Source organism: Crassostrea angulata, chromosome 3, assembly GCF_025612915.1.
Source record: "Crassostrea angulata isolate pt1a10 chromosome 3, ASM2561291v2, whole genome shotgun sequence".
In the NCBI taxonomy this organism is placed as follows: domain Eukaryota; kingdom Metazoa; phylum Mollusca; class Bivalvia; order Ostreida; family Ostreidae; genus Magallana; species Magallana angulata.
Genome location: NC_069113.1, coordinates 40,754,085 through 40,767,686, shown reverse-complemented (window position 1 = coordinate 40,767,686; position 13,602 = coordinate 40,754,085). Strand labels below are relative to the sequence as shown.

At 33.3% G+C, this 13,602-nt stretch overlaps 1 protein-coding gene across 3 annotated transcripts in view; it reads right to left on the bottom strand.

Moving 5' to 3' along the window:
* Positions 1-4,668: 4,668 nt before the first annotated feature.
* LOC128175659 (uncharacterized) overlaps positions 4,669-13,602 on the bottom strand; it is a 28,385-nt gene continuing 19,451 nt past the window's right edge. For all 3 annotated transcript variants that reach the window (XM_052841454.1, XM_052841455.1, XM_052841456.1), the window contains exons 3-8: positions 9,223-9,273; positions 7,362-8,143; positions 7,185-7,270; positions 5,957-6,142; positions 5,733-5,838; positions 4,669-5,510 (exon numbers count right to left, since the gene is read on the bottom strand). In XM_052841454.1, coding sequence (XP_052697414.1) covers positions 5,302-5,510; positions 5,733-5,838; positions 5,957-6,142; positions 7,185-7,270; positions 7,362-8,143; positions 9,223-9,254 — 1,401 coding nt within the window. In that variant the 5' untranslated portion in view covers positions 9,255-9,273 and the 3' untranslated portion in view covers positions 4,669-5,301. The remainder of the gene's footprint in view (positions 5,511-5,732; positions 5,839-5,956; positions 6,143-7,184; positions 7,271-7,361; positions 8,144-9,222; positions 9,274-13,602) is intronic.

Genomic DNA, 13,602 nt, shown 5'->3' with positions numbered 1-13,602 from the left:
ACTGATAATTTTATCTAGGCGAGCTTTAATGACTCCGAAGTTGTCATTGCTCAGAGAAATTATTCGTGCATAAATCTTCTTGATATTAATTAAAATATGCCGGTAATAAAGTAAAATATAATTTTCTGTTCGAGTACTCTCAGTATTTTGTTTAATTTCCTTACTGGCTGCTAGCTTCTACAGGCTTAGTGGCTGCTGTTAGTGGCTGCTAGCTTCAGCCTGGTTATTTTCTTAAAGGTTCCCCTCAAAACATGACTGAAGCAAAAATTCCAGAATTCCCCATTGAATATGAGGTGTTTACTCCTTGGACAGGAACTGATTGTTTTATATGATGGAAACAATGGGTAAGATGTTTGACTATCTCAGTTTTGTAACAATGCAAAGTCATTTGAATATTTGATGTGTGTTGTGTCCGAAAGGAGGGAGGCGGGGTTGAAAAGGCCCGAGCTTGATTTTTAAGCTCATGTGTTACCTCGACGTTAGCAAAGTATCATGCCTTGCTCGATACACGTAGATTGTAAATTTCTTTGAAAATATGTCAAAAGGATTTTCCCTAAAGGTTCTTGTTTTGCTTTTCAAGCACGAAAGTTACTTCGACGTAAGATTGCGTATCATTTGCAATTTTATTGACATTGCCTCCATTCAATATTAGGCAATGGTACAATGTCACATGGTACGCAATCTTGGGTATTCAGCGAAAATAATAAATAAACCTCCGTCATAATCATAATTCTAAATGAAGTAAATGATCCGAAATGAACTCAGCTCTCACGAATTATAAAAGTTTGGAAGGGGGTTGGGGGGCGGGCCATAAATCATCAACTATTTGATAGGGATCGAAAGAACACAATTAAAGTTTATGCCAAATATACAAAATGTCTCAACGGTATAGCTTCCGTATTTACTTTGCTTTATATTAATAAAAAGTAACTTTTGGACGATAAAAAGCTCTTCGTTAGTGTTTCAATCTCTTACTAGATGGCGTATTAGACTTCGCCTCTGCTATCGTCTAAATTACAAGAATTTATATTTTTGCTAATTTAGTGAATTTTAAAAAATGAAACTAAAAATTTCAATCCGTTGAACATTTGTTTCGTTTTCAAATGCTTCAGATATATTAAAATAGCTCTACTATATACAGAACTATTTTATTTTGATTTTTAACGCTTTCACTTTCATTTTGAAATCATGGATACAAAGTTAGCAGCTATTGTTGCAGCATACGATGCCAATCTTCGATTACATGATGAAAAATAACATGCTCTTTTGTATTTGATGGAAGTAAGGGATGAGTTGTAAGTTAATTTACCAGTAGGTTTTGGAAAACAGTTTTCATCTTCTCTTACCGCAGGCTTAGGAACAAATAAATCTTTCCTAGTTGTGATTGTAATTTCTTCGATAAACATCAATCATAAAGACCAATAAGAGCAGTTAAAAAGACATGGTATTTTAGCATGTAGGCTGAACGTTTGCTCCAAAGTGGAGAGACAACAAATAAAATGGCTCCATTTGATCTCGACACAAACCTTGACCTCAAACAAGTAACCTATTGTCAATTTCTGTGGCGTTGTCTCGAACCGAAGCTCAACTCAGCCAAAAATTACTTAATTATGATAGATAGCGTGATGCATAAGAAGTATATAAATAAAATATGCTAAAAATTGTGCAATTTGAATTTAAAAATTTGATTTTCAAAAATGTAATTAAGTAAATATTAACAAAAGCCTCACAAGACCGATACTTTAACCATGATCTATAATGATGTAAAACCAAATCAATTGATTTAAATAATATTTAATCGTTATCTTCTGACGTAGTGTCTAACTATATGTAATTAATGAAAACTAAAACTATTCGCCGCCCTAAAACACAATTTGATATACTTATACAATCATATTATTTTCTTTAACATAAAATACTAAAGTTTATATAGTACATGTAACATTGTTTTCAATGTTATAAGTTCTGAAAATAAAGAATATTATTTACATTACATTTTTTAAAAACGTACTTCTTGTTTTTCATAGGGTTAGGCTTTTTGAACATTTAAAAAAAAATAATTCTAGAAATCATCTTTCAGTACCGGTCTATTAAACAAGAGGCCCATGGGCCACATCGCTCACCTGAGGAACAATAGGTATGATAAAATCAGCTTAATGGAGTCATAATACATACAATCTGGACAATGTACAATAATACATGTAGATCTTGTATAAATAAAATCCATTTTTCCCCCTGGATATTCTTATGTTTATAATCATTAGTCCCTTTTCTAACAGGATGATTTTATAGTCATATCACATGTTGAGTATTGCAGTCCTCAAAAAGATCCCTTACAATTGTTTATATAAGGGATATTAAGCTACATCAAACTCTGAACCTTCTTGTGAGGCCAAAGAATTGTCCTGGAGCCAAAGTCTTAATAATTATAAAGAATCATCTGATTTTAAAAGATTTACTCTATATATTCCTATGTAAAACTTTAACACCCCCCATCCGCAATGTGGGCCCACCCTACCCCCAGGGATCATGATTTTCACAACTTTGAATCTACACTACCTGAGGATACTTCCACACAAGTTTCATCTTTCCTGGCTGATGAGTTTCTGATAAGAGGATTTTTAAATATTTACGCTATATATTCCTATGTAAAACTTTGACCCCCCATTGTGCCCCACCCTATGCCCCAGGGATCATGATTTTCACAACTTTGAACCTACACTGCCTGAGGATGCTTCCACACGAGTTTCAGCTTTCCTGACTGATTAGTTTCTGAGAAGAAGATTTTCAAAGATTTACTCTATATATTCCTATGTAAAACTTCAACCCCCAATTGTGCCCCACCCTACCCCCAGGGATCATGATTTTCACAACTTTGAATCTACACTACCTGAGGATGCTTCCACACAAGTTTCAGCTTTCCTGGCTGATTACTTTCTGAGAAGAAGATTTTCAAAGATTTACTCTATATATTCCTATGTAAAACTTTGACCCCCATTGTGTCCCCACCCTACCCCCAGGGATCATGATTTTCACAACTTTGAATCTGCATTACCTGAGGATGCTTCCACATAAGTTTCATCTTTCCTGGCTCCTTAGTTTCTGAGAAGAAGATTTTAAAGATTTACTCTATATATATATATTCCTATGTAAAACTTTGACCCCCTATTGTGGCCCCACCCTACCTCTGGGGGTCATGATTTTCACAACTTTGAATCTACACTACCTGAGGATGCTTCCACACAAGTTTCAGCTTTCCTGGCTGATTAGTTTCTGAGAAGAAAATTTTCAAAGATTTACTCTATATATTCCTATGTAAAACTTCGACCCCCCATTGTGCCCCACCCTACCCCCAGGGATCATGATTTTCACAACATTGAATCTACACTACCTGAGGATGCTTCCACACAAGTTTCAGCTTTCCTGGCTTATAAGTTTTTGAGAAGAAGATTTTTAAAGATTTACTCTATATATTTATATGTAAAACTTCGACCCCCCATTGTGGCCCCACCCTACCCCTGGGGGTCATGAATTTCACAACTTTGAATCTACACTACCTGAGGATGCTTCCACACAAGTTTCAGCTTTCCTGGCTGATTACTTTCTGAGAAGAAGATTTTCAAAGATTTACTCTATATATTCCTATGTAAAACTTTGACCCCCCATTGTGCCCCACCCTACCCCCAGGGATCATGATTTTCACAACTTTGCATCTGCATTACCTGAGGATGCTTCCACATAAGTTTCAGCTTTTCTGGCTCATTAGTTTCTGAGAAGAAGATTTTAAAGATTTACTCTATATATATAAATTCCTTTGTAAAACTTCGACCCCCCATTGTGGCCCCACCCTACCCCTGGGGGTCATGATTTTCACAACTTTAAATCTACACTACCTGAGGATACTTCCACACAAGTTTCAGCTTTCCTGACTGATTAGTTTCTGAGAAGACGATTTTTAAAGATGTACTCTATATATTCCTATGTAAAACTTCGACCCCCTATTGTGTCCCCACCCTACCCCTGGGGGTCATGATTTTCACAACTTTGAATCTACACTACCTGAGAATGTTTCCACACAAGTTTCAGCTTTCCTGGCTTATTAGTTTCTGAGAAGAAGATTTTTAAAGATTTACTCTATATATTCCTATGTAAAACTTCGACCCCCCATTGTGGCCCCACCCTACCCCTGGGGGTCATGATTTTCACAACTTTGAATCTACACTACCTGAGGATACTTCCACACAAGTTTCAGCTTTCCTGGCTGATTAGTTTCTGATAAGAAGATTTTTAAAGATTTACTCTATATATTCCTATGTAAAACTTCGACCCCCCATTGTGGCCCCATCCTACCCCCAGAGATCATGAATTTCACAACTTTGAATCTACACTACCTGAGGATGCTTCCACACAAGTTTCAGCTTTCCTGGCTGATTAGTTTCTGAGAAGAAGATTTTTAAAGATTTACTCTATATATTCCTTTGTAAAACTTCGACCCCCCATTGTGGCCCCACCCTACCCCCAGGGATCATGAATTTCACAACTTTGAATCTACACTACCCGAGAATGCTTGCACATAAGTTTCAGCTTTCCTGGCTGATTAGTTTCTGATAAGAAGATTTTTAAAGATTTACTCTATATATTCCTATGTAAAACTTCGACCCCCCATTGTGTCCCCACCTTACCCCCGGGGGTCATGAATTTCACAACTTTGAATCTACACTACCTGAGGATGCTTCCACACAAGTTTCAGCTTTCCTGGCTTTCTGGTTCTTGAGAAGAAGATTTTTGAAAATTTCTCGAAATTTTTCATTAATTTCTAATTATCTCCTTTGAAAACGAGTGTGGCCCTTAATTTTCACAACTTTGAATCCCCTTTGCCTAAGGATGATTTGTGCCAAGTTTGGTTGAAATTGGCCCAGTAGTTCTTGAGAAGATGTTGAAAATGTGAAAAGTTTACGGACAGACGGACAGACGGACGGACAGACAGACAAAATGTGATCAGAATAGCTCACTTGAGCTTTCAGCTCAGGTGAGCTAAAAAATCAATTATACTGTTTATTTTGACAAACTCGAGCTATTGTAAGCATCCAAAACTAAAGGTGTATGTTTGACATACCGAGTTGTTGTTTGTTTAACATAGAAAAGTTACGTTGAAATTGTTGGTAACACAAAGAGGCCTTGATCCCTGTAGAGCATGACCGATATTAGAAAAAAACTGCATTTTCCTCCCTTCCTTCATCTACTTACATCTGGAAATATTTCAGTTTATGCTATTGCTATGACAGTTGTAAAAATGACAAGTTATTCCACCAAGGTTTCGTTCAACAACATTCTAAGATAGTCGGTTTGGTAGGGAGAGAACTCTTTATCAATGGTCAGAACACGGTTTTGTCTCTGTAACTGCCTCAGTGTTGCATGCTGTTTGATGTTACCAAGATTTCTATTATACAGCGTAGTCAAGTCTCGAGAGCCTTCATGCTGACAATAAACTACTATTACGTGTGTCCTTCCTGCAAAAATGTAAGTAAAATATAACATCAATGAGGTGTATTTTTAAGGATTTTTTAATGTTTTTTTTTTTCGATATTACTGTATTTTTGTCGTTTCTTATAAAAACTTTAAGAAAATAACTTTCATTAGAAATATGAGTTTTGCACTTCTGAAAGATCTACTGTATTTCATAAATAAAATATATGATCATAAGTTTATAAGATTATTGGTTCTTCGTTTACCTCTCTTTACTTGCCCTTCTACGAAATTGGAACGTGTATTCGAAATGTCCACATCGGTTTCCAAAATTATATTCCTTTCATTCTTATCCACAAAAACAAGACAGACCTATAAAAACCAAATGTAATAAAATTAAAACTGAAATAACCACATTATTATTTTTCTCTTATTACAAATCTAAAAAATGTAACCACATGTAACTAATACATTTTAGATAGAAACTAACCTTTGAATTAAGTTCAATACTTGATATATTGTTCAATCCACCAACATAGGTAGGATGGATTGGAAAGGCTGATGCCACAGTCCGAGCAATAGTTAGATGAAGCTCTTTATTCTCCTCAGTAAAACTAACAACAGCCACCGAATTTTCCATATTCAGTTCAGGTGTTTCAGACTCCAGTTCTTTTTGCTTAAAAATGAAAAAAAAAATCTACATTTGCAAATATGTTTCCTTATAAGAACTTATAGAATAATGAACATTTTAATGACGTTACAATGATTACCGAACGCGCTTATCGCTTGCTTTATTGTAAACGATTATTTTAATAATTCTTAAGGGTTTGCCTTTTTCAAACGTTAAAATAAGTAATAAAAAGCAATGATAAAAAGTTCACCGGGATATGAACCTAGTTTGTACGTGATTAAATCTTTCGTGCTTCACAGGATTTGATCATGTGACAAACCAAGTTCATATCCCGGTGAACATTTTAATTGGCTATTAACCTATTTATTTCTTCACTATATCGGCTGATAAATTGTGATGCAAGATATAGTTTGTCCCAAGTTATTGTTTTCATCAGTTTTGATGATTCTTTATAAAAATACACATAGCTGTGAAAGAAATACAGTTGATATCGAGAGGAGGGAAAATATCCAAGATATCTTCATTGACACATTATCATTTTTCACTCATAAAAGTTCACAGGAATGAAAAAAGATTTTTTAAGGAGATTTGAAATGGGAAATGTTAACACCTACCATTCGGAACTACAAGGAATACTTTGCACAATTTTCAACGTTATCGTCCGAGCTATTTCATGGCTGATGCAATGCATAATCCCCGTAGACTTTCTATTTTAGGTTGTGTATTGAAACCTTAACAGCTTAAGCGGTAGAGGAAACGTTTAAAAACAGAGAATTTGGATATTTAAGCAAAAAGGTATTTATGATTATCGATATATAAAGCGAAAACAGGTGGAAGCAAAAACTCGGGACAGAGTATAGTTGCAGAGAGGAAAATGTGGTTTTCAGCAAATTGTGTTTCCCTACGGACAATCCTTATTCAGATATTATATATAATAAATGTTAGCATTAATCAAAAGCAACCTGTTTTGTTGCAAAAAATTATTTACGGACCGTGAAAATTAAGGTTACAATGTCTAAATTCTGTCTTATTAAACCTATCACCATTGAACATTTCTGTTACATGTGTATCCGAACAATATACTTACCCGATTTGTAGATTTGCTAGATCTTTTCCAACAGCAAAAGAATACTAATATCACTTGTATTGCACACACAGTCCAAATCATAAAACCTACAGACAAAAAATGATATGTTATACTCATCAATATTAATTTCGACATTTTAAGAAAAAAGAATTTGATTCAGCATAAAACTGTTCTAACCGTATTCTGAAATGTGATTTTTAATTTCATAGTTGATGTTAGATCTTGAATTTCTCACTTCGTTTGCAATGTATTTTTGTAGCATGGCTACGTTTTCTTGCACGTCTCTTTTTAGTTCCTGAATAAGACCATTTAAATTATTCCTGGTCTGATCACTCAAGTCTCTCAAGCTATCAATGATTCCTTTTATCTTTGTAATATCTCCTCTTATGTCTGTCTTTGTCGCGTTGATCAGTTCATCTGATTCAAATTTAGACTGATTCATGAAGCTGGTCAACTTGTTTTGAGCTTGTAACATTTTCTGTGCGAACAAATTTTGAGTGTTGAGGTTTTCTTTCATCTGTGATTCCAGCTGATGTACAAGTTTACTGTACTCATGTTTAGACTTTATCATTTCATTTTGAACTTTTTCTATCTCCATTACAAATATTTTCTGTAACTTGTCAATGTTTTTCTGAACTGTTTCACTTTGTTTGATTGATTCATATTTAGTCTCATCTATATAATTCTTTAATTCAGACGCAATATGTGTCAATTCCTTTTTCAGATGTTGTCGAGAAGTTTTTACATTTGCATGCATTTTCATCTCAAAATGTGCCATAAAGTCATGAAGACATTGTCTGTTTAACTCGTCAATTTTCACATAACACATCTTGTCAGACTTTCTAGTTCCATTTTCCATCTTGTTGTCGCCGGGATAACACACGTCTAACTGATTGGATTCTAATCCACCTTTAATTACCTCCACATGAATAGTGAGTACTAGTGCCGTAAAAATGACACTGAAAGAAAATCAAAAGCTACACAGTATATCATGCCATGCACTACCAAAATTTCTTTACCACAATCCTATCCTAATAATCATCGTAATTAAAAGCATTAAAATAAAGGATACGAGCAATTTGCAAGTATGATTTCAATAAGCAGAGTTTAATCACATGTTGAAAAAAAATATTGTTGGTTAAACACTGATATTGTTTGAATTGAACTATCAAGAGAAAAAATGTAGACAATTTATCTTTATTTTAGGGTATTTTTTTTTTACATATAGTAACACTTTAAATGTTTACTTGTTGCCTATTTTTCTTCGTTTTTAGCTCACCTGAAGCAAAGGCTAAAGTGAGCTTTTCTGATCACCTGTTGTTCTTCGTTCGTCGGTCTGTCCGTAAAATGTTCACATTTTTTTTACCTCTTTTCTAAAACAAGTGCGTCAAATTGAACTAAACAACAAAGCTTCCTGGTGTGAAGGGAATTCTGAATTGTTAAAATAAAGGACAAAGTCCTTTTTAAAAGGGAGATAAGTTCAAAATCGAAAAACAGGGTTTGTGTCTAAAAAAATTTTTTTCTCAAAAACTGCTGCACCAGAAATGCCAATATTTACATCAAGCTTGTGTGTGTGTATATATATATATATATATATATATATATATATATATATATATATATATAGTGAAGATTCTAAATTGTTATAATTCTGAGCCCCGGAATAATACTGGGGTCAAAAGAGGGATACACAGTTAAGCATAGAAATAATTATATTGGGAAAATGTTTAAAAATCTTCTTCTCGAGAACTACAATGCTATAATTTGTGAGATTACTATGCAAGCCACCCGATATAGTGTAGATTCTAAATTATTAAGAAATGTGATTCCTGGACTAACACTGGGGCTCCAAGAGAAGTTCAAAGATTAATTAAGAAACATTCAGGGAAAATGTTTAGAAATCTTCTTTTCAAGAATTACAATGCTTACTATGCAAGCATATGCTACGAAATACAATGATATTGTAGTTCAAGTGAGCGATGTGGTCCATGGCTCCCCTGGGTTTTTTTTTAAATTCATATTTTCTTCCATTTCATACCTTTGAATCATTCTGGTAATTTCCTTAAGCATTCAAAATTTCAATCAAAATCTGAAAATAAAGCATAACAAAGTTAAATAATGCCTATATTTTATCACATTTGGAATGACAATTATGGAATTGATCTACAGTAAGGAGTTTTATAAAAATACTCATGAAATAAATCATTTGAACTATTTTTTTAAAATGTACAAAATAATGGCCTATATTTTGTAAAAGTTCCATCTATTATCTCAATAAAAAACAAATCAATTATACTCATCGTTTACTCGAATTGGGGAAAAAATCGAGGCATAACAAATTAATGATTTCGAAACCGACATTTGAATGGTTTTTATTTTAAACTTTGTATTATATTGTGTAACTCGTGTTTCTTGAATAGAAAAGACCTGAAATTTGGACTCAGTCATCAGAAGTGTTTAGGCTTTATGCACATCAAAATATCAAGGTCAAATATGATGACGTTATTAGGATTTTTTAACCACTGTCAAATATTTTTTTAAAATTCGTAACAAATCTAAAAATATCACTATTTTGATATAAGTTAAAAATGGGATCATGACAATCACACTTAAATTTTGTTTAAATTTCGAATTATACAAATTTCTTTATAACGTTAGAGATCTTTGAGTGTTGCAAATGTTTGTCTTTAAGGATCATTCATAGGCGCTATCCTTACATTATATTACATCAGAATTTACTGTAAGTAACCATTATTTTAGAATACATTTCAGTGTCTAAGTAAACGGAAGGTCTCTATGAATACCAGCACAAATGTTTGTAATATCTTCAAATGTAACTTATTGGCATTTATGCTAATAAATAAAGACATTTTGCCAATAGACTCAAGCATGCCTGCACAAAGGTAGCTGCTTACACTTCTGGTATTCCAACACGAAACACGTGATGTCTGTAAGCTATAATTGAATTTTACCTAACCCGAAATACCAAAAATGAGAGTAAGGTGGTGGATCCAAGTCAGTCGAAATTTGTATCAAAATATATGATTACAATGAAATGAAATTGAATGGTTTTGCAAAAGTGAACATATTTACTGGGATCTTACTTAGAGTATACACTGAAGTTAAGATTTGAAAAATGTTGAATAAATAAAATAAAGCAATTCGTTTCTTGAATGCACGATTTTAGTTTTGATGGATAGAACGCTTGCGAAGCACGACCTCTGGTGAGATAATCGAATAGAACTTTCCAGAACGGGGTTACAAAGAACGAGGGTTGACTAATTAACGTCATAGCGAATACTCAGTATTACAGTATAGGACGATTCATGAAGCATTATTGGCAGACATATATACTTTGGATTGGACATCTTTGGTTAATACAAAAAGTTAATAAATATAGAACGGTATGCGATTTTTATTTTGATGGAATGAACTTTCTAGAACACAGTGACTAGGAACGCGGGTCGAATTATTAACGTCATGGCGGAAAGTGTAGGGCGAGTTTACCATTGGATAGATACTTTGGATCTGACAACTTTGGTTTAAAATATAGAAATAAATATTCATAGGCTAGAAATTTTAAAAATTTCATATGTTAAAGAATGACAGACTGGTAGTGTAGTAAACCTTAGTAAATGATGAACAGTCCATATGAACAAATGATTATGCATAAAACGGGGAAGTTGAATGGGGGGAGTGGCCCTCTCCCCAGTTGTTGTTGTTTTTTTTTTCAAAACAGTTTTTTTAAATCTGAAATTCTGTTTAAGGACAGTGGTAAAATTAATGGTGAAAGTTGACGTAAAGAACAAAATTAAGATACACGGCGCACTAAATACCCACTCACGTGTTTGAAATAAAAAAAATTCTTTTCCCAGTTTTCCTCTTAATATTAAGCCATGCAGTTGTGTTTTTATTTTATTTTAAAGGAATAGGCTGAGAAAGAATTAAGATCAAAGTACTGAAAGTACTGAAAAGCGCTAAGTCGGGAAGAAAGTGTTAAAAATATATCAATTGATATGAAAATACATGTAAAGAATCATATTGCTCGTTATTGAGAAAAATGCACTTACTCAGAATTCAGAAATGATGTAGAATTTGGATGTGTCTCAGTTATAGAATGCATAATTCTTTTTAATGATTGATGCATGTTGTCGTGTTACATGAAAACAAAATACTGATGATAGACTTTTTAAAAAATCATAATAAAAGCATTTCGCAATAAATGTAAGCATAAATGGTTATCCATTTGCCTGTAAAGTCAAAATTTACAATTTACAGTATAACAATCTGCCTTAAGTCATGTTGAAAAAATGCTTGATTTTAAAATTTTAGCAATTTCTAGAAATCGATATCATTTGTAGTAATTTTATAATGATATTGCTTGTTAGTTTTAAACAGATTTTGCAACTGTTTAGCAGAGCTGCAGAGTGCGTGCTTCTTGTGAAGAAAATAAAGACAGATCTGCCTTGCAGGGAATGCTACTTATTCTTCAAAATATAAGATTTGGTATTTGAACAATATTTCCAGCCTTTTTTTTACAATACACCATGCAAAGACCCCTAATGTATTCACATTACCTGATGTTAGAATATCAAAATGGAGTCGCTTCTTTTCATTTAAGCATCAACTAGACGGTCTCTTCTGAGGTATATTTTAGGGTATATCATTGAATTTGATGAAGTCTAGCTCACATCTCATCAGACGTAAAAAGTATCGTGTTTTAACAAGTTTTATTAAAAGGATGTTGTCATGGACGCCTATGCAGATGTCACAACAGTATTTCACCGTACTAGGTTCACGTCTAAACCTAGCTGAGGCAAAACCATTCCCGAATTCTCCTTCGAATTTGGGCCGTTTCCGCCTGCAACAAGGGCTACCTTTTTATGGATGAAAAAAAATAATGTGTAAGATGTCTGACTATTCACGTTTTGTAACAATGCGAGCTAGGTCATTTTTTGTGATGTGTGTTGTTTTTTATGGGAAGAGGGGTGATAAGTTCTTGGCTTGTTGTCTTGTGCTTTTCAAGCACACGTGTAACTTCGACGTAAAAAAAACTCTCGTGTCTTGCTTGTGTTTTTGATACTAAATTGGAGAAGAAGTGTTGTTTTAAAAAATATCAAAAAGATTTTCGCAGAAGTTTGTTTTGAATTTTTAACTTGTATCTAAAGATGCGCATTTATGGTAGGGATATATAGTAAACTTTAATACTGTAGTGACACCTGCAATACATACAAGGTCTGCCGGAAAGGCCCGAGAAGTTGCCATTGGATGGAGGAACTGTTTTCACCAGCGTAACAAAGGTCGTATTAAAGAAAACCCGTAGCCATGTAATAGGGTACGGGTTCTTTTAGAAAAATTGAACTCAGATAGAAAACTTTTAGTATATTTTCGACGTTATCCAGCAATATTAAATTGGCAAGAAGTTTTATTTCATATATACCAATATAATGGGCATCACATAATAAGCGAATTCATTTAAATATCTAAAAGTTATATTTAATTCATAGCAATGTTGAATCTTACACATTTTTACTGTTACTAAGTGTTTTTATTAATGCGTAATTTGTCCATACTGCACATAAATTAAATCATTAATAAAATCATATTTGCAAATTAAACGAGGTAAGCTGGTATCATTTTATAAAGATTATTACATATATTTACTGTAGTATATCAAGTAACTCGACAGTTTTATTTTTTTCATAAATAATAATCAAATCATTGGTTTTGGATAATTATAAAATTACATATCAATGCAAATTGAAAGAAAAATATTTCTGAAATATTGCATACAGGAAACAAAGCCTAAAATAATGTTTATAAAAAGCAGCACAAATTATCGTGAAAAGGGCCCGGTGTTAATTGAAAAATTTTATATATATAAATTCTACATTTTTATATAAAACATGCTGTTCATAACTGTAACACATTACATTTAAAAACACTCAAAACCTTGATATTGTACAATTATTCCAATTATTACTAAACACATAAAACACAATTTAATGCATATAACGTCCATTTTTTCTCGAAATAAATCATTATGACATGGCTTTTGGAGCACCCGTATCCGATATAATTATAATAATTACATTTAAATGAAACTTATTGTTAATTTAATACTGGAGGAACAAATGCATCTGCATGCAGGATAACTTGAAGATAATTAAGTTCCCCCTACTGCATAGTTATGATTTTTACAGAGTACGACTTCTCCATGATACGACTTCTCCAGCATCCGCCAGTAGGTGGCGGTATATAGGAAACGCGAAAACGAAAGTGGAAGTAGGTTTAGAAATCTGGCGACAAAAAAGCGCTGCAGCTATGCTTAGCGCTTTAAAAAACTTCGGACAAAGTATGTACAAAATTCAACACAAAAAACAGGGTTCATCATTTTAAGCATTGTATCATATTATGT